This window comes from Lytechinus variegatus, chromosome 10 (assembly GCF_018143015.1).
Source record: "Lytechinus variegatus isolate NC3 chromosome 10, Lvar_3.0, whole genome shotgun sequence".
Taxonomy (NCBI): Eukaryota; Metazoa; Echinodermata; class Echinoidea; order Temnopleuroida; family Toxopneustidae; genus Lytechinus; species Lytechinus variegatus.
Genome location: NC_054749.1, coordinates 15,961,225 through 15,983,870, shown reverse-complemented (window position 1 = coordinate 15,983,870; position 22,646 = coordinate 15,961,225). Strand labels below are relative to the sequence as shown.

General features: G+C 35.4%; 2 protein-coding genes across 2 annotated transcripts in view; both read left to right on the top strand.

The window, feature by feature from the left end:
- The window catches only part of LOC121422473, a 181,350-nt gene extending 180,198 nt beyond the window's left edge, over positions 1-1,152 (top strand). Inside the window, exon 50 of the mRNA XM_041617541.1 lies at positions 326-1,152. Coding sequence (XP_041473475.1) covers positions 326-508 — 183 coding nt within the window. The 3' untranslated portion in view covers positions 509-1,152. The remainder of the gene's footprint in view (positions 1-325) is intronic.
- A 9,694-nt stretch (positions 1,153-10,846) lies between these two features.
- Positions 10,847-22,646, top strand: part of LOC121422450 (telomere length regulation protein TEL2 homolog) — a 36,257-nt gene continuing 24,457 nt past the window's right edge. The window contains exons 1-8 of the mRNA XM_041617508.1: positions 10,847-11,341; positions 15,656-15,889; positions 16,316-16,401; positions 17,059-17,127; positions 20,263-20,410; positions 20,705-20,876; positions 21,744-21,885; positions 22,411-22,627. Coding sequence (XP_041473442.1) covers positions 10,953-11,341; positions 15,656-15,889; positions 16,316-16,401; positions 17,059-17,127; positions 20,263-20,410; positions 20,705-20,876; positions 21,744-21,885; positions 22,411-22,627 — 1,457 coding nt within the window. The 5' untranslated portion in view covers positions 10,847-10,952. The remainder of the gene's footprint in view (positions 11,342-15,655; positions 15,890-16,315; positions 16,402-17,058; positions 17,128-20,262; positions 20,411-20,704; positions 20,877-21,743; positions 21,886-22,410; positions 22,628-22,646) is intronic.

Genomic DNA, 22,646 nt, shown 5'->3' with positions numbered 1-22,646 from the left:
ATGCGGGGCTCTAGTCTGCGTTGCAGACTTTTTCTCCTTTTATAGGAGAAATTTTTTGCCGGGTGTATTCGAGCGTGGCGATCGAATGGCTTTTAAGGGAATAAGTAAGTATGGCGTATCTGAAGTAGATAATAAAACCACCATTTTACCAACATCTCTCCTCATTTTTCCTCATATTGTTAACCATAAAAACTATTTTGATTGAACAGCTACATGTAGGCTCTAGAAGGTAAAACAAAAACACCTGCTTGTTGAAATATGTATGTAAATGTGTATGTTTGAAGCCATAACACATTTTCCCCTTTCATATTTTCTGCAATCATAGGGTGATAGTGGAGGTGGATTAGTTCAAGAGAAGAATGGTCAGTGGACAATCTATGGAATAAACAGCTGGGGACTACGTAATTGTGGCAGTGCATATGCACCATCCGGGAAAACCAGAGTTTCGAGTTACATTGATTTCATCTACAAAACAATTCGAGAGAATCGGTTTCCCGATCCATACTAGCCATCCACCAGTCCATCTCAACTACCAACCAATCATCTCAACCACTAACCAGTCCATCTCAGCCACCAACCAATCATCTCAATCACCTACCAGTCCATCTCAACCACCAACCAATCATCTCAACCACCTACCTATCCAACTGTGCCTCCACCTTTACCACCTACAAATCCTACTGAGCCACCGGAGTGATAAAGTAATATGATTGTAGTATTGAAAAAAATCCCCTTTTCCCCATTTATATGTGCATTAATCACTAATTTGCAATTTTGCTGCCAAGAATTGTTAGCCATTATGTACTTCTTCCTCTACAAATAAGGTAGAGTATGTTTGTACGAAATAAAACCAAATGATAGCAACAACCAAACTACTGTAATGCACATGTTAAGTTAGTTTATCAGCATTTTAAGTACATATAAAAAGAAGTCAGAAAATGTCCATTTTTACTTTATGTATGAATCCTGCTTCTGTAGTATTCTGAGTAAGTTCTCATTCGTAAAATAGTTGCATTTGTTGTTCATCAGTGCAGTTTGCAATTGAAACTTGTATTGCTTATTTTCTATGTACAGGTGTATGCGTTAGTAATGATAGAATATCGTTTGTTGTTTTTTCTTCTACATTAATAAGTGATACAAAACTTGTCTAAATACACCAAGGAAAAATTTAGAAAGAATGCATATTGTTTAATTAATAATTATTATTAGTAGTAGTAGTAATGTGTTAACATGTTTTCAAATGTATAATCTTAATGAATAAATGATCTAGATGGCTCTTTGGATGTGTAATTTCATTTAAGTTTGTAAGACAATCATATTGTACGCTGGAATATTTATAGTTACAAAATATTTTTGAGTCACATAGGCATTGACTTTAGAATTGTTATGAACTTGTATGTAGATTTTATATAACCTTATATATATTCAAGAAACGTGAATAATATTTGTAAACATGCAACGGAAAGAGAGCATGCACATTAATGATTGCCCAAGGCTCTGTTGTGATATCCTGGCTTTTACCTGGATTGCCTTTCTGTAGTGCACAAGTATTTAAGGAAATAAATATGATGTAAGATATGAAATATAAAAAATATTCACACAAATGAAATTCATTGATTTATCCAGGAAGAAGCTTGAACCATTTTTTCTAAGGCTATAATCAATTTGTAATTCATTCATTTATTTATTCACCATATAAAAATATTTAAATACAATGTAAAATACAGTGTAAAAAATACAATGTAAAATAACATAATATATAAATGCATAAATATAACAACGCATACAACAAATGAATATACAACAAATAAATACAATTTATACATTCAAGTAAAGGAAAAATCAACATATGGTAAGAGGCAACCAAAAAGATTAAAATCTTGTAGGCAGTTGCCCCTTTAAAAGTACTCTACTAATCACTAATAATCATAACGTAATCAAAATACATTCACACATCAAACACAGAATCACCCACATTCAACACACATCCATGACCCACTGCACTCAAACAAAAGAGAGAGAGAGAGAGAGTAGAAAGAGAGAGGGGGAGAGGAGAGTATGTTTAGACAAGGGAAAAAGAATCAAGATAAATAACCACTAATTAATTGTCTTTTAAGTAAAATTTTAAATGAAGAGGCAGTTGAACAGGAACGAATTACTGAATCTAAATTGTTATAAATTCTAGGTCCTGCATGTTTAAAAGAATTATGAATTTGATTATTAGAGGTCAGTGGAAGATGAAAATGAGTAGCTGAATGAGTATTATACTTGTGAAAATCATTATTATAATTAAAAAATTCATAATGTTTACAGGGGCCATTTCCTGTTTAATATAATACATAAGAACGGCAACTTTAAATTCATAAATATGATAAATATTTTGTGTTTTTAATTCAAAGAATAGGGGGGCAGATTGTTATAAATTCTAGGTCCTGCATGTTTAAAAGAATTATGAATTTGATTATTATTAATTGTTATTGTCCATGTACTCAGTTATTATGAGATGTTGATTTACATTTCATATTGTAAAGAATGGAGAAACCCCATTTACAAGTATATCGAAAACTTGCATCGCTTGAAGATTATTTTAGAATTTCCTTTTCACCAAAATGCACTGTACACTTCCTCTAGCTTCTTAAAATATATTGTTTTGTTCCTAAGATCATATGTTGGAGGTTTGCACTTATAATTAATGTTTTGTATTGTAGAGTAAGGAAATTAAGTGATTGATATCACATATACACAGGTGTTCATTATTACTGTTCCCATTAGCTATTTTTATTTTAGTCTACATAATACGACTTTTACTTAGGAAAATGCTTTGCCTAACAAGTAATTTGTGCATTTCATAATACATGTACTCAGGTCACACCTTTGTTGTGAGGTCACTCTTTTTTGTTAATCTTGAGTGATGGATTGACCATAGTGTACTTGACACCATGCAGTAATCACAATATTGTTCTGTCAAAGCAATTATGAATCTCATTAATAAACACTTATAGTCTTCCTTGGATCACTCTCAGATTTTACCCTTTACTCCATTATCCCTAAGGATTCAGAGAAGTCTTTCTTTATCTTTTAACTTCTCACTCGCAGAATTTTCCTATGTCGGAAAAATGTGTCAACTCACGTCAAGGAAAGGGAGGCCTGTCAATTAACATTGATGGGCATGAATTATGAATTGCTGGAATCACTAGTCTGCAAGCGCATACTCAAATTTGACACTTTAACCAAAACCACATCAAGTGTGAAGACTAGACTCCAATGCCCGTATTCTTAAGTCAGGTTTAACTTTGACCGTGGTCTAAATCTGTGCTAAAATTACGGGAGCCAAAAATTCTATTTATATTATATATTTATGTTTACTAGTTTTTTTCCTTTTGCTTTCGTAACGAAGAAAAATACTTCAGTTATTATACCCAGATAATTATGAACAATTTGGGTGTCATGTGGGTCAATACATGGAAAGTGTACTGTTAGATATTTGTGCTCCAATTGGCTCTCCATAGATAAACCACAACTTAAAACCAGGGTTTGATTTAAACCAGAGTTCAGGATACGGGCCCAAATCTCTTTCTGGTAGACCCAGCCACAGTAAAGTTAATCTATAGTCTCACTAATTCAGACTCTGCATTATGCACTATTAAAGCAAATTATGAAAGGGTCTGTGCCTGCAGACTATTAAAAGCTGAAAGGATTCTACTGTTTTCCTTAGTTTATTCTATAAAGACATATCTGTAGTAGAAGAGGTAAAATTGCATTTTCTTAAAACAAAATTGTCTTCCATTGAAATGTGCATCAATTGGTGTATAATAGTTATCATGAGTCTTTCATTCATTATTCTTTTCATTTTTAATGTAGTGTTGTTTGCAATATATAGTGAGAATAAAAGGTATCATTTTCACAAAGATTCATTCTTTTCTATCTGATCTGTTGTGATTTAAGAGTTTTAGTCTTGGGACACTTGCATAGAATTTTTAAAAGCTTTAGGCTCACATTATTGTTTCTTGATCCAATAATAGACTGAGTCTTACTCCTGTCTAGGTTATATCAATGTGAACAGAGTATAGAAACATATTGATAACCTTATCACCTAAAAATTGTCATCTTCTTTCAGTAGTATACGCAGGGGGTGGTTACCCCCCAGAAAATGTTTGAAGACCTTTATTTTCTTTATTTTTTTACTATTTTTTTTTTTGCTTATTATTTTTTGGGGAGGAAACAACCTCAAATTGATGGTGAAGACCTTTTTGGGGGGAGGGAGGTTGTCAACATTTGATTCAGCTTGAAACCCCCCCCCCTTAAAAATTTCCTGCGTACGCTTCTGTCTTCCTTCACTCTCATTACCATGGTCAAATAAATCTCATCAACAGTATTTACTTGCATGATTAATATAATGAAATATACCATTTTAATCCTATACAATACATGTATATTATTCAAAACGGTACTTAGTTTGATACTTTTCAATATATTGAGATATGCCATGGTTAAAATCACATTAATCAACAGTACTTTGTTACTTGGTTGATATAATGAGAGATACCATGGTCAATTCCCATCTCTCTCATCAACAGTACTTACTTGATTTATATAATGAGATATAGCATGGTCAAATTTAATGCAGTACTTATTTATTTGATTGATATAATGAGATATACAATGGTCAAGTCCCATCTCTCTCATCAACAGTACCTAATTCCTTGATTGATATAAGAGTTATACCAAGGTCAAATCAAATACAGTACTTATTTGATTGATATAATGAGATATACCAAGGTCAAATCCAATAAAGTACTTAGTTATTTGATTGATAAAATGAGATACACATTGGTCAAGTCCCATCACTCTCATCAACAGTATTTAGTTCCTTGATTGATATGAGATATACCATGGTCAAATCCATTACAGGAATTAGTTATTTGATTGATATAATGAGGTATACCATGGTCAATTTCCATCACTCTCATCAACAGTACTTACTTGATATGATGAGGTATACCATGGTCAATTTCATCACTCTCATCAACAGTACTTACTTGATTGATATGAGATATACCATGGTCAAATCCAATACAGGAACTAGTTATTTGATTGATATAATGAGGTATACCATGGTCAATTTCCATCACTCTCATCAACAGTACTTGATATGATGAGGTATACCATGGTCAATTTCATCACTCTCATCAACAGTACTTACTTGATTGATATGAGATATACCATGGTCAAATCCAATACAGGAACTAGTTATTTGATTGATATAATGAGGTATACCATGGTCAATTTCCATCACTCTCATCAACAGTACTTACTTGATATGATGAGGTATACCATGGTCAATTTCCATCACTCTCATCAACAGTACTTACTTGATTGATATGAGATATACCATGGTCAAATCCAATACAGGAATTAGTTATTTGATTGATATAATGAGGTATACCATGGTCAATTTCCATCACTCTCATCAACAGTACTTACTTGATATGATGAGGTATACCATGGTCAATTTCATCACTCTCATCAACAGTACTTACTTGAGTGATATGAGATATACCATGGTCAAATCCAATACAGGAACTAGTTATTTGATTGATATAATGAGGTATACCATGGTCAATTTCCATCACTCTCATCAACAGTACTTACTTACTTGATTGATATGATGAGATATACCATGTTAAGATTTCATATATCTTATTGTTAAAAACGTTACATACTTTTGATTAACATATTGATCGAGATATACCCTGTTTAAACTGTTTGCATTATATTATTCAAAACAGTGAGTTATTTGCTCAATATAGTGAGATATACCATGGTCAAATCCCATTTCTCTCATCGATTGTACTTAGTTTACTTGCTTGCATACTAAGGTAAACCGGTGCTAAATCATTTGCATCATATTGAAAGTCCTAACAAATGATTTTTATGAGCAGAACGTTTATGAAGGCTCACCAATACTTCTCAGAGACAGTAGCAATAGGCTACTGAGGATGATTTTTCATAGTGTATTTTTCAATTTCCCCCAATTCAATTCGTGACTGCACTGCAAAAACTCTGATGTTGATTTAACACCAGCCTGGAATCTATATATGTCCACACCAGAGAAGTATTGAAACAACACCGGTTTGGAATCAAACCGATGATGTTATAATACTACTTAGTGTTGTATAACACCTTTCTCGTGTTAGACCAAAACAAAACTAGTGTTGTTTAACATTATTCCGGGCTGGTGTTAAGTCAACATTGCAGTGTGGTGTCCAACTCTTGTACTTGGGCTATCAGATACCTAATATTGATTCCCTTGGTGTTTCAATACTCTAAGACTAAATTTCGTAAAACCTACAGAATTTTTATCAAACTTTTTCACATGGTTCAACGTGAATTATATTCAACAAAGATCTTATTCGCTTTAGCTACTGGGAATCAAAATGATCTGGGTCCCACTTTCAATAACGATTTAAAGCTACTGAAATCATTCGGTTTGATTGGCTGATAGTAAATTCATTCAGTTTTTATGAAACAGTCAGTTTATATGAAACAGTCCCTGATTAGGCATCAAGAGCAGCTATGGGTCACCAGTCATGCGAAGGTCACACACAATGGTCTAGGCCAATATAGTGTATCCCATTAAAAAGGGCACCAAGACTTGACAATGATTTTGTCATATTTAATGAGATATATAAACCCCTCAAAAATAGTTTGGAAATCTGTGTTTGGCCATTAATTTCTCCCAACTCCCAATTTTGTACAATGCATATTTGATATCATCAAAAGATCATTTAATTCTCTTTAAAATGATACCATCCTTCTTATGACCATGCCAACAAGTAAAGAGCAGGATTCAAGTGTTGGATGAGGTCTGAATTAAAAAGCTGCAAAACGAGCAAAACAGTTTGTAAATCCGAGTTTGGCCATTAATTTCTCCCAATTCCCAATTCTACGCAATGCATGTTTGATATCATTCAAAAGATCATTTAATTCTCTTTAAATGATACCATGCTTGTTATGATCATGCCATCACCAAAAGAGCAGGATTCAAAAGTTTTGGATGGGGTCTGAATTGAAGAGCTGCAAAAACGAGCAGAAATAGTCATGAAGGGTCAATACAGAACATGATTCCTTTGTCTGTGTCAATAGAGATAAAAATCCGTTCAAAACAAGCCCCTGTTTCTATAGTGATGATTCTGTGAGATAACATGGTTTTAGTCGTGGTTAGAAATACCATGGATGTTTGTTTGCTTGTTATGTGTTTGATTCCATGTTGATGTTAAGGTGCAAGAAAACAACAATTACAATATTCAATATTGTGTCATTTTGCAACTTTTGAAATTAAACCTTGCCCCGTATTTCAAGGCACCGCACCTTCATGTGAACCATAATCATATCATGTAGGATATAATTTTAAAGAAATTTAAATGATATCCTCATTGATATTAATTATACATTGATATTTACTAAAAAAACCAATGAGGAATTATCGATCAAAGTCAAAAGAAACCGCTGAGAAACTCACTTATCACCACGGAAAAAAGAACAGTGACTTTGAATATTGTTTCATTTTGCAACTTTTGAATTTTGACCTTGCCCCACATTTCAAGGCCCTGCACCTCCACGTGAACCATAATCATATCATGTAGCATATCATTTTAAAGAAAATTGAATGTTCTATTCATTGATATTGATTAAACATTGATATTTACTAAAACCGAGGAGGGATTATCGATCAAAGTCAGATTTCCAAACTTATCACCTTTACGATTTCTCATGTACATCGTTGTGCTTATAAAGGGGTACTCAAGGCTGACAAACAAAACACACTGAAATTTCATCAAAATCGGCAGAGGATGACAAAGTTATGACATAGGCCTACACTGTTTTACATAATTATTTCTGTGAAATGATGGATATTGTTGGAGATAATTTCCCCAAATGATTTACCGGTAGTTTCACTCAAGATGAGTGAGAGTTGGCAGCCCTGTGTATTTGCAGTGATGTAAATTTTTATTTGCGCCAAGTGGCAAGATTTCCAACTACATATGCCACTGACCAAGGCTTACATATTTTGCGAATCCGTTGTCAATGAAATTAACTTAATAATCAATACTAAAAAGTGTTTATGAAACAATTATGACATAAATTATTGAAAAGTTATTTTGCAGTATAAATGCAACCCTTGTAGGATTGTCAGTCGACATTGCAGTCATGCCTTTGGCGTACAAATCAAAATTTGCATCACTGCAAAGAACATCATCTCCTAATCATCCAAGTGTTAACACAATATACCACATAGACAGGTTTTCAACCTCAAATAAAGGATATTAATTCGTACCCAAAAAAATTTGACAAGCAAAAAAAAAAGCCTTCAATTTCAAAAGAAAAACACCTGAGCATTTTCCCGGGAGCATTTTTTACATTACAAATTTTAATTTTGCTTCTCAAAAGAGGGGAGCACGTGCCCCCCCCCCCCCTGGATCCACGCCTGCACATATTTATTTATTTATTTATTAGAACATATAATCAGGTACAAAAGATCAGTATCAAACTGTTTCTCATCAATGACCTGATGAAAACATAAAGAATAACAAAAATCATCACATCATACATGAAAATAAAGTCAAAATCTAAATCAAAAGATAACAATACTTAGTAACATAAATAAACAAATATTGTTACTTACTTAGTTACATAGATGTACTTAATTGGGAGAACCGATATTCTTTCAGTCCATATATAATGATTATGTCTCCATATTTTTTTTTATTATTAAATTGGGGATTTGCGAGGTGATTTTTTTTATTATTATTTTTTCACTTTTTATTTTACTCACGTGGTAGCCCTGTGTCCCGGGGGGCCACTTCCATTGACGAGTGGATACCATGCGCGACCATGGGGTCTCGAATAGCACCCTAAACACGTAATTTCCATATTCTGAAAATGCACCCCTTAACAAGTATTGGCGTGTGAAACCCTACCCTTAACAAGTATTGGAAACAAAACGATACTCTTGGCAAATATTCCCTGAAATGAACCCCTAAACAAGTACAGGAATATTTTAGTGTTATGTCACGGGTCCTTCGGTCGTCGCTTTTACCTTACAAATCATTTGGTTTAGTACGACCCCACCTTCCACACCTCGCACAAATCGGACTCTAAACACGTAGTGTTGGGGCAAAAAAATCGACATCCTACAAAACATTTTAATTTTGTTTTATCATCCCCGCAAATTTGACCCTAAGCGAAATAGATATAATTTTTTCATTATATTTGTGTTTTTGACTCCCTTATCACGTAACGTGCCCTATCATGAAAAATGCATTCTTTTTACTTGTTTTTTTTTGGTCGAGCATGGATCCACTCGTAAATGTCCCCGGCCGCCCCCGGGCCCTGTTTCTGGGAACGATTTTCTTAGACAGGCTGATGCTTGGTTTGTCAATATTGTTTGTCAATTTTTTTAACTGACAGACGGTCATCACTTCCAACAAAGGCGATTTTGGTTAAGAAAAAATTGACAATAAAAAACTCCCGAATCAATTATTAGGGAGCAAAATACCTTCCCCCCCCCAAAAAAAAAGGAGATAGGGATGTAATTTGGTAAACAAAGGCTAGGGGTATATATTACAGCAGAACCTCCAAAATATGGATGCTTCCCCCATCCCCTGCTTCCCAGGACCATGCTCAAATTGCATAAATAAGCATATTTAGAAAACCAAGAAATTTTCAGATTTTTGGGACGGTCGTCTCAAGTGCGTGATATGCATACCCATGCACACAGCAAGCACTCCATAATTCGATAGTATGGTAAGCGTCACGTGAATACCACTGACTGAAGTTGAACTTTGAAGAAGCTTGCAACTTATGTTGGTGAAAAGGAACTTAAAGTTATTTCTAGCAGGTTATAAAGCGTCTCTTATTACTCGACATGGAAATGAGTTTTCTCTGAATCAAGGAGAGCACCGCAACATTTTTTTGTTTCACTTGCTGGAAACAGGATGAAAAGACGAGCCAGTGGATAGCTGTCTTACCATGCCAGAGCAGACGCCGCGCCTTAACTTACCCGGAGCCAGGCCGCTGCGCTTTCACTATCATCACTGCTCTAGCTCCGCTGCGTCATGTGCGTAGTTTAATTTCCTGTAAATTGAACCTTGTCATAATTCTGCAACAAATGTCGGTAACGCAGTACCGGTATAGCTAACCTCGTGAATCCAAAGTAGCTTGCTGTTGGGGTTAGTATCTTGTTACTGAGGAAATTAGGAATTTGGAAATGAGTTTCCTTGAATTGAACTTGAACTTTATAGAATGAAGACCACATCACATTGTCTTGACCTTGTCCTTGGCACTCATTCAATGAACAAGGTTATAATATAACCTTGTTCTCAGTTATATCTCCATGTGTGACAAAATAAGGGTGGCAATGTTTGGCTTATTTTCTCTTTTTCTTTGGGGCAAATGCTTGATTTTTTTACACTGACAGTTTCCATTAGACCTGTTAATTCATACTGCTTGGCTCTTATTTAAATTTGATTCTTTATATCATTTTTTCTTAATTAAAAATAGAGATCAAAAAATGAAAATTTTCTTGCCATATTACTTTCCACCAATAGAGGGCGTACACAAAAATATGCCCAAAATTCAAGTTTTTGAGCGCTCTGGTGAATACAAAAATTATTCCCACATTACTAATGATAAATAAAAACAAACTGTATGGAAATTAGTAATTTTGGTCACAAAAGTGATATTTTAATGATTTTTTAAAGTGTGTGCTCTAAGCATTGGCATACCATAGTCCTACCTGTAGATTCTCCACAGGCCAGATGGTAACAGTGAACAAATGGCCCTTGGTGGGTTTCATTAGTTAATGTTGGGAACAGAACAATCTTTGGAGTTGGAGTTTGGTCATTCTTTCTCCTGATTTTTTTTAATTGAACAATTTAATGTGAGCAACGATGACCAGCTTATCAGAAATTAAGACACTGGCACAAAATTTTGTGACTGATGCAAGGAATGTGCTTTCCAGATCAAAAAGCGAGAGGGAAATTTGTGCAGCTCTTCAAAAAATTGGAAGTCTCCTGCTGCAATCTGGTGACTCTTCAGACTTCAAGGATTTACTGAAAACTACCGATTTACCTGATCATGATATGGATTTAGCCCGAAAACAGATTCGTGAAAGCCACTATGTGCATTTCCTTAATTACTTGTGTAATATCTTGAACTTTGAATGGTACAGCAATTTTGGGCGGAGTCAAGAAGGCAACCGATTGTTCAACAGCTTTTTCCTGAAAGGTCGACCTGAAGACGCTCTGCTTGTACTATGCAGTGTTATTCAGAACAGCAGGTTTGTAGTGAAATAGACAAATAAGGTCATAATTTGGTCAGTTTGCGCTTGCTACACTTCCCAATTCAGAAAACCAAGCTGAATTTGTTATATTTTAATTCATTCATCAAAATAAAAGGTCACCAATAAATATCATAGCATGACATTATTATGTCAACAGGCCTATTTTTGTTCATCTCTTGCAATAATCAAATTTATGTTCATTTATTGGAAAATGAATCAAATTAAACATATTTTGCATCATTTTTTTTTCAACAGGTGTTGGGTGTTGAACATTGCTATGATTAAAGGACAAGTCCAACCTAACAAAAAGTTGATTTAAATAAAAAGAGAAAATCAAACGAGCACAACACTGAAAATTTCATCAAAATCGGATGTAAAATTTTATTAAAAAGTTATAACATTTTTAATTTTTGCTTAATTTCACAAAATAGTATATGCGTACCCAGGTCATTATGCAAATGAGGGAGCTGATGACATCACTCACTATTTCTTTTGTCTGTTATTAAATGAAATATGAAATATTCTTATTTTCTCCTCATTGTCCTGTGAAACCAAGTTTTATTTTGCCCTTAACATGTGGAATTACCATTGTTTAACATTATATGGTTCAGTCAAGTTGGTCCTCATTGTCAAATCTGTAAAAAATGAAATATTGTATAATTCAAACTTATGTTGTAAGTTAGAGCAATTACGGGATCGGAGTTCGGTTCGGAAGTTTTGCTCCTAAAATCGGAATCAGTTCGGATATCGGATCGGAAGATATTCAAAAACAAAAAATACATTAAAATTTGTATGTGGCCGGCGTGTGGACAAATGCGGCACGCTACACTGATGGCAGAATTTGTTTTGATCTCCGACAAAAGCGGAGGAAGAAGATGATGAGTTGTTTTGATCTCCGACATAATCGGAGGAAGGAAAATAAGATAATGACGTTCCAGCGCGCGACACTACCGCCGATCAACGATAGGCCTCTTCTCTACAACATCGTGGTGATGGCGGAGGTAATCGTAAACTCTTAAAGGTCGCATGACCTCCCGAAAAAGACGCATTATTATCCAGAGTTGTTTACCATGATATTCACCTTCTCTACAACGTCGTAGTGATGGCGGAGGTAATCGTAAACTCTTAAAGGTCGCATGACCTCCCAAAAAAGACGCATTATTATCTAGAGTTGTTTACCATGATATTCACCTTCTCTACAACATCGTAGTGATGGCGGAGGTAATCGTAATCTCATAAAGGTCGCATGACGCATTATTATCCAGAGTTGTTTACCATGATATTCACCTTCTCTACAACATATCACTTCGATGTTGTAGAGAAGGTGAATATCACGGTAAACAACTCTTTGATAATAATGCGTCTTTTTCGGGAGGTCATGCGACCTTTTTGAGATTACGATTACCTCCGCCATCACTACGATGTTGTAGAGAAGGTGAATATTATGGTAAACAACTCTGGATAATAATGCGTCTTTTTTGGGAGGTCATGCGACCTTTAAGAGTTTACGATTACCTCCGCCATCACTACGACGTTGTAGAGAAGGTGAATATCATGGTAAACAACTCTGGATAATAATGCGTCTTTTTCGGGAGGTCATGCGACCTTTAAGAGTTTACGATTACCTCCGCCATCACTACGATGTTGTAGAGAAGGTGAATATCACGGTAAACAACTCTTGATAATAATGCGTCTTTTTCGGGAGGTCATGCGACCTTTATGAGATTACGATTACCTCCGCCATCACTGCGATGTAGAGAAGGTGAATATCATGGTAAACAACTCTGGATAATAATGCGTCTTTTTTGGGAGGTCATGCGACCTTTATGAGATTACGATTACCTCCGCCATCACTACGATGTTGTAGAGAAGGTGAATATCATGGTAAACAACTCTAGATAATAATGCGTCTTTTTTGGGAGGTCATGCGACCTTTAAGAGTTTACGATTACCTCCGCCATCACTAGGACGTTGTAGAGAAGGTGAATATCATGGTAAACAACTCTGGATAATAATGCGTCTTTTTTGGGAGGTCATGCGACCTTTAAGAGTTTACGATTACCTCCGCCATCACTAGGACGTTGTAGAGAAGGTGAATATCATGGTAAACAACTCTGGATAATAATGCGTCTTTTTTGGGAGGTCATGCGACCTTTAAGAGTTTACGATTACCTCCGCCATCACTACGATGTTGTAGAGAAGGTGAATATCACGGTAAACGCATTATTATCCAGAGTTGTTTACCATGATATTCACCTTCTCTACAACATCGTAGTGATGGCGGAGGTAATCGTAATCTCTTAAAGGTCGCATGACCTCCCAAAAAAGACGCATTATTATCTAGAGTTGTTTACCGTGATATTCACCTTCTCTACAACATCGTAGTGATGGCGGAGGTAATCGTAATCTCATAAAGGTCGCATGACCTCCCGAAAAAGACGCATTATTATCAAGAGTTGTTTACCGTGATATTCACCTTCTCTACAACATCGTAGTGATGGCGGAGGTAATCGTAATCTCTTAAAGGTCGCATGACCTCCCGAAAAAGACGCATTATTATCAAGAGTTGTTTACCGTGATATTCACCTTCTCTACAACATCGTAGTGATGGCGGAGGTAATCGTAAACTCTTAAAGGTCGCATGACCTCCCGAAAAAGACGCATTATTATCAAGAGTTGTTTACCGTGATATTCACCTTCTCTACAACATCGTAGTGATGGCGGAGGTAATCGTAAACTCTTAAAGGTCGCATGACCTCCCGAAAAAGACGCATTATTATCCAGATTGGTTAACCATGATATTCACCTTCTCTACAACATCGTGAGGTAATCGTAATCTCATAAAGGTCGCATGACCTCCCGAAAAAGACGCATTATTATCCAGAGTTGTTCACCATGATATTTACCTTCTCTACAACATCGTAGTGATAGCGGAGGTAATCGTAAACTCTTAGAGGACGTATAGTCAGATAGTCGTAAATATTACCGTGCATGTCAGCGTGTTCAACTAAATCTTATTTGCCTCCGCTTAAGATCAAAACATATCGTCTTTTCGTTGTTTTTCTTCCTCCATTTTTGTCGGAGATCAAAACAAATTATCACCAATTATCATCATTATCGTTTTGTTCTTCCCCGATTATGTCGGAGATCAAAACAAATCATAATCTTCTTCTCCACCTGCCTTTCCGCTAATATCACAGATAAAAACAAATCATAATTTTCTTCCCCTTTATCTTCTTTTCCTTCCACCACTTTTGTCTGAGATCTAAACAAATCACCAGCGCATTTTGACGGCAAACATGTCGCCACGTGTTTTTTTTTTGTCTTGTTATGTTTTGGTTTTTCCGATCCGATTTTTTCCCCACTGGTCAAAAATCGGAGTTCGGAAAAATGTAGAAAAAAGGGGAAAATCGGATCGGATCGGGAATTGGAATAAAAATCGGTTACAGCATTAATTCAAACAAAAGAGAAATAGTGACGGGTATCATTGATTCTCTCCTTTGCAGAAAGTGACTAAATTGTGCATGATAACTTTTTTTGTAAAAAATAAGCAAAACTTTAAAATGTCATAACTTTCTTATCTTACATCCGATTTTGATGAAATTTTCAGCATTATGCTTGTCTGATTGTTCTCTATTGATTCAAATCTAAATTTTTCTGTGGTGGACTTGACCTTAATGAGAATCAATTATCCTATTCCATATGGATTGATTGAAAACCATATAATTTATTTATAGATGATTATGACATAGTTTCAGGGTAGAATATGAGGAAATGAACGCATGCTCAAATTTGATTTTCTTCAAAGTTCAATGTATGTTATACATGTATTTGTTTGTGATATTCATCATTGATCAAACCTTTATTTTCTCAACTATAATCAGGAGGTACATGATGTTATGGAAATGATAATAATAATGATAATCCACGTATAGCTCTTAATAATACATTTACATCAGAGCATTGTCTCTAAGTGCTTACTTTACAGATATATTATGCACATTCTTCACTCTCTGGGGAGCATTTAGCAAGAGCTCTAAGACTCAACTGTAAGATTTATACTACATAGGAATCACATCCTACCAGGTATTTTTTTTCTTTTAAAACGTGGGTGGAGGGTGGCGAAGTGTGGATTGATGCCTTGCTTAAGGATGCTAGGTCATGGTGGGATTCAAACACATGACCCTCTGGTTAGTTACAAGGTGGGAGTCAGTACCTCAACACCACAACCTACCCTGCAATCTCTCCTTATCTTTTCTTTATCTCTTTCATTTTTCGTCTGTATCTCCATCTCAAATCATCCTCTGGCAGTCCAAGCTTCAAACAGAAGAAATGTGTCTTGCTCCTGGAAGAGTTCTTCCATCAGCACCAACTCCAGATGATGCTCTGTTCCATGTGTGATATCTCCCCAGGTTCAGCAACCTGTCTGTCGACCTCGCCTTGTTCTTCCAGGTCAATGGCACTGGATGGTCAAAGGTCACAGGTCTTGACTGTTCTGGTGACTATACCTGACCGGATTGCCAATGTAATGAAAAAAGACTGCAGGTAATCCCAAGCATCAGTTAAAAGAACCTCTGCTCTAGCTATTGTTTTATTCTCGATTAAACATACAATAATCACAAAATTTTAGAGATTAGGTAAGCTGTAAAAATTCAGATTCTTTTCTTAAAGTGTACATGATGAAATTTGAATAATCTGTTTGTTTCTTGGGGCAATTCAGATTCATTGAACTCTTTTTTTTTGCCACCCTCCCAAAAGAGATAAATGGAAATATTATAAATTGAATTATTGCAGGCATAAATTATATTGACTAAAAAACATGATTGATTGAAGAGATGAATTTGAAGAATCTAAAATTAAGTAAATCAAGAAATGTTCAAGATATTTGTATGACTTGATTTGTTTTGATGGCAAAATAAAATGGAATCATCCTGTAATTTGTTCCTTCTATCTTATTTGTTCTGTTGGCAGTGACTTCTTCTACCCCGATCATTTCATTCCAATGGTTGCGAAAGAGATTTTGAAAACATTACACTACGTGCATGAAAAACTATCAAGTGAGTTCCATTTAATATCTACAATCTCAATTTATGGGAAAAGTCTCTTAGATATCTGTCTTCATCTAGTTATTGGCTAAAGTAAGATTACTTCCATGTTTCCACTTGTTATAATGATCAGAGATTTTCTTTCCTTCTGGTCATACTTCTCTAAATTTAAAACAGATAGACCTTATCCATTGCATCCCACAAAAATAAGGGAAAGCTGTCTTTGAGATAAATATTAATTTGAATATGTCTCAATCATAGTTTTAATTGATAGTAAGAAATTGAATCTCTTCTTTGATTTTTACCCAATACTTGAGTGTATTGTTCTCTCATTTAGAGATTAGTTAAAGAAACTAAAAAAGATATGCCAATTGGCCATCTCGTTCTTATGCAAGGTCATCAATTTCAAACCATTTTTCTGCACAACTTGCTGTTTACATTGAATTTTTAAATTCTTCTTGCTCTTATTTGTGTGAACTGTTCACATCATATTTGAAGGTAAAATAAAGACGACAAGCTGACAGTTATGATAATGTCAATAAAAGACCATATAATTGTTTGGCATTATTAAAAAATATAACTGGGAATACTGGTTGTCAGGTTTCCTATATTGTGGGATGTACTGTAGAGTATTTTTAATGCTATTTTTCCAACCTTTGTTATTTCCAGAGTCTGAAAATGCTTCCCTGCAGTTTGTGAGTGAGCTGATTGGTAGATTATGCATTCAAGGTTACACAGGTAAGATGTGGGGAGGGGCTATGTACAAGGTATTTTGAGATTTAAGATTGTCTGTTGTAACTGTGCAAATATATAATTAGCATTTGCCTCCAGAGGCTGGCTTTTTTAAATTCATCATGAATGAAATGTACCTGTACAGAGTCATGCACCTAAAATTCTCATATGAGTACTTACCCTGTATGGTAATCCTTGAGAAATACCTAACTTCAGGAAAATTTTTATTCAAATAGTCTACATCCCCTTTTAATAAGTACTAGGTGATAGAGAGTAAGGCATAAGATAGCACTCATTTGGCCTTCTGATGAAGAAAGTGTTGTGCAATACTGTGTCAAGTATGATGATTATTATATTAACAACATAACTAACTACAGCATTGAAATGATCCCTTACATACTGTAAGAGTTCATTTTTGATGAGCCAGTTCTAGTATTGATGTATATCAACTATTGTATTGTGTTAATTAGGTGGTCTGTCTATGACAGATCACCTATTGTTTTCGTCAGAATTTTCTTTATTTCTTTCTTTATTCTTGGCACCTATTTTTGTCGCCAACTTTTCTCGGAATTGGCTGAATCAATTTTGCTGATTTTTTCGTTATACATAGAATCTATCATAGAGACGGCATAATAAGCTTTTCAAGGTCATATAATCATGATGACGTCATCTACGCGCCATTTTGTAAAATTCTTCATTTGATCATATCTTCATTATCAATTATCAAAAATTAACAATATTTACATGACATTAACTTCAGGTCTAGGGTCAACTGTCCATGTCATCAAAGGTCATGTAAAGGTCATGACGCGCGCGTACGCTCGCGTCAAAGGTAAAAAAGTTCTCCAAATGGCCTATAAAAATTTTTGGGTACGTTTCAGGTCATTTTAAGCATTTCAAAAATTTCCGCGCGTAACGCCTTAAAGGTATTATTTAACTTTGTGAGCAGCCGATTTAAAAAATTCTCAAACCAAGATGAAACATGTGTACAAGTGCATGTATTAGAACTAATAAACCCTGAAAACAACCATTATTGAGAATGAAAAGCTAAAACTAAGGGGCAAACCCCGATTTTGTAAATAGGCGTCTTATAGACACCTAAATAGTACACATAAGTGTATAGGATGAAATTAAGATGGTGTTTCCGGTCACTTTATATTTCAATTTTTGAAGCACTAAATAATCATTTTCGAACGCAATTTTTTCTGGGCTTCATTTTTGTAACATATCACAGACACAGGTGACAAGTGTGACTTTCTAGCTCAGATTTTTTAAAAGTCAAACCAATGTTAACCAATCACTTTAACACAATGCAGAAACACTTTTTTTTATATCATTGCATTGATAATGAAATTCTGAGCAATTTGATACCTTGATATTTTGATCAAGAAAGTATCAAACTGGTGGCACATGCTCTGATTACAAGTAAGCTAGATTACTGTAATAGCTTGTTGTTTGGAATGCCTGATAGTCTTATTTCTAAGTTACAAAGAGTCCAAAATTCATGTGCAAGACTTATATACCGTGTCCCAAAGTTCAGTTCCACTACACCTCTTCTGAGAGAACTCCACTGGTTGCCTGTACGTCAAAGAATTTCATTCAAAATTCTGTTAATTGTATATAAATCATTAATCGGTCAAGCCCCACATTACATTACAGAATTACTAAAACTTAAAACTCAATTACACAGTCGAAGCCTGCGAAGTACCACAGATAAATTATTGTTTCAGATACCATTTCACAAAACAAAAGTCACACTTGGTGATCGTGCATTTGCACTTGCTGCCCCCAACTATGGAATAGCCTGCCAATTGATATAAGAAACTCTCCATCCTTGGCTCTCTTCGAATCAAAATTAAAAACATATCTCTTTAGTTAAGAAAATATGCTATGTAGACCAAAATAAGTAAAAAGAGCTCTGAACAAGCGCAGCTGAATATATCCATATAAAAGCTGCGCTATATAAATTAATGCTTATTATTTTTATTATTATCAACCTTCTACGACCATTAATAACGAAATCGACACCAGTTACAGTTTGCAGCACGACGCGCGCGAGCTCTCACTATAGGCCATATATGTGCAAAAACATGCCTATTGCAAATTCACTTTAGCTCTTTAAAAAGTCAGTTGACCCCCAATTTTTTTTTTCATATATCGATAGAGTATGAGTTGTACATTTATTTCATGTCACCAGTCTCCCTCAAATTTATCATGACGTCATTAAAATGGCGTCGGAAGTCAAAATATCCGTTTTCCTTGTTATGACGTCATAATAATTATGCAAATTAGGCTCTAACTCCATGAATATTGGTCAATTTTCGCCCAATTTTCGATATGTTGTAGCTTAGGTCTTACTCTTCATTTTGGTAAACGGATCATCCTGAAAAATTTCAAATAACAAAGGCATGTCATTTTTCCTCATTTTGCGTGTAATCTCTATGGGCCATGACTTTTTCTCAAAACTAGATTTGACATTCCTCTATTTCGTGAGCCATATCTCCATTTTTTCTTGTCAGTTTTCCCTGAGCTTTTAGTATGTTGTAGCTGAGATTCTAAGCTTTCGCAAGTGTTCCCTCCATTTTTTGATCAGATGCCGGGATCATGCCCGTTTTTCACTTGCAAAATTGGAATTGTAATTCTCAAAATTGCTTACGTGTAATCTCTATGGGGAATATCGTGGCTCAATGGATTACGCACTTGACTTGCGTTCTCGAGGGCGCAGGTTCAAATCCTGGGGTGCACAAGATTTTTTTTTCAATTTTTTTTCTTTTTACCACCTGTTACATGATCCCTTATGATAATTAAAAGGTATAAAAGTTAAAATTTAGCAAGATAAAACAGATTATGATTGCTTTTTTCATATCACATGTATTGTCATACAACAAAGAAACCCTTTTCACAGTGCTTTATCATCTCCCATCTTTCACAAGTATTCCATCCATAATGAGCATTTCGTTGTCATCATGAAGATCATATTGATCTGCATGAACATGGTAATAGTATTCATGATGGTGAGAATAAAGACAGACCACCTAATTCGTCCACATGACGAATTAAAATCTAGTTTGTATTGTTTTTTTTTTTAATGGAAATAAATTGAAGTTAAACAGAATAATTCTTTTTCCTCCTTGTGCGCAGAGAGACTGTTTGGCATACTGCTTCCACAGCTACTGAAGTTGACTTCCTCTAATTTCATCTGGTGTCGCATCGCTAATCGAATCCTGGCAGGAGCTCCAGACAGGAGTCTGGAAGTCATTCTTGAATACTTACTCAGACATTGCCCATGGTAACCATTTTTTTTTTTGCTCTATTTTTCACCATTTTGCTGGATATTTTTCTCGATATACTTGTCTTTTTTTTCACCATTTATTACTTGATGATTTTATACATTATATCGTTTTATTGCTTAGTTCAGTGAAGTTTGATGTTATTGTAATTGGGGATTGAGTTGGGTGGGTGTTGGAGGTGTTTTTCATCATTCCTCACCCTGGTATGGTGTAAAAAGTTTTTTGTGATGACAGTTTGGTACTCTGTATCCCCATCTCCATGTTGCCTCCTTGTTATCCTTTGCATCTTTCAGGTATGGTTATGTCGCTAGACTCTTGAGTGATGCTGTACTTACTAATGCCAAGATCAACTTCCTCCTCACCAACAAGTTCTTGCTCCTGCGTCACTTTGCGGATGTTATCGTTCCTCAGAATCTGATTGGCTATCTGGCTTCTTCTCCCTCCCGAAGGCATTTGATCGTGAAGGTAAATCCCATTCTTCCAATAAATATTCATGAAGTGAGTAGTTTCAAATATATTTTTATAAATTGGAGACACTCTGACTTTAGCTCTGCCGACAATTGCTCCGCTCTAAATTCCACCCACTGATCAAATGATCAACTCCAACCCTGGGTTTAACATTATGCCCTCACCTAAATATAACATAAAACCCTATTGCAACCCTAACACGACATCTTAGACAAAATTAAGCCCAGACCCATTGTCGCAGGATCAAATGTTGTGTCAATGCAGTGGCTGTATTGTGGACTATTTCCCCTGAAATTCCTCTCTTTCCACTTTTTTTTTGGTGGGGGGGGGGTTGGCATTTTTCACGTTTGTGCACAATATAATTTTCAAAACTTGTCCTTTACATATTCACGCAACTTGAACAATCAAACAGACAAAATAGAGCCATGCAAATCCTATGTGCTATTATTTTAACTCATTGGACCCTATGCCTGTGTAACCTTGGGCAAGGATCTATGAAAGGGGTGTTACTGGTGTAGGAAATACAGCATGGTGACTGGCAATTTTGCCCTCATGTCAGCCAAAATTACTCCTAATGGCATGCTTTTGGGTGACCACCTTCACTAGGGTCGACAAGATCGTCGCAAATAGTTTTCAAGAATACTTTTCAAAACTATGTATATTCTACATGCTGAATAATGCTCTTTACATCATTGTGCAAAAAGTAATCCTTGAAATGAAATAGCACCAACAATTCAGTAATCGCCCCATGTAAAAGGAAAAAAATAGACCCTCAAAAAGAAAAAAAGTATGTCCTACCAGGCATGTCTTACAGAAATCAAATCATATCCGAAGGGTTAACACAGAAATTCCTACGTTCTTCAGGTTTTAAGGAGCGTGTTGAATACATGGGGAGACCGTTCAGCCGTAAAACATACATCACACAGCCAGCATGCCTATCTGACCATGGTCATTGTTATTTCTGTCGGACATCTTAATGAAGAGGAGAAAGCAAAACACAAGGGAGGTAAGATACATTCATTTTATGCTTCTGTATCTATACTGGAGGGTGTGTCAAAGAAAAGGGAACTTCCATATTATTGATTGAGAAACATAAAGTATCAGTGGCAAAACCAGCATATACATATTAAAGTAAATAGTATAACAGATCTGCCAACCAGTAAGATGTTATCTTATTTTGTATCATTTTTGCTTGAGAATATGATTTTTGATTGTGTGTACGTGTGCTTTTTAGTAGAATATAATCTGTCTTTTTCATCAGCAGACCTTCTATCTGAACGTGTAAGAGTCATGTTTCCCGATGGCAAAATAGCAAAGGAATTTGCATCAAACGGACCAAGTCAAGAGCATTCTACATGTTAAGCCAATCATAAAACGTAACCTCCAAAACTGAATAAAACATAATCTTAATCTTTACATTATTCTGAACCGACAACTATTTAACAATCCTAGCTCTAACCTTATGCCCTCTTAATAGATATTAAGACCCAAGCAAATATCGCAGAAATCTTGTTCTTATTCTGCTTTTCAGATCTGACCACCATGTTGATGGGCGGGGTGCAGGCCCATCTCGAGAGTCCCATTCTAAGGGTCAGAAGGCTGGGCATGGTGACGGCAGAGATCATGGCAAAGACACTTGACCCCAACGGTCCGAAGCTGGCATTTGAATACAAAGAGGACGAGGAGAGTCAATTGCTTTGGTCGTTGGTCAATCCGCCTGAAGATCCTGGTCTGGATTCCCTGATTAAGTTAGTCCTTTTTTACAAA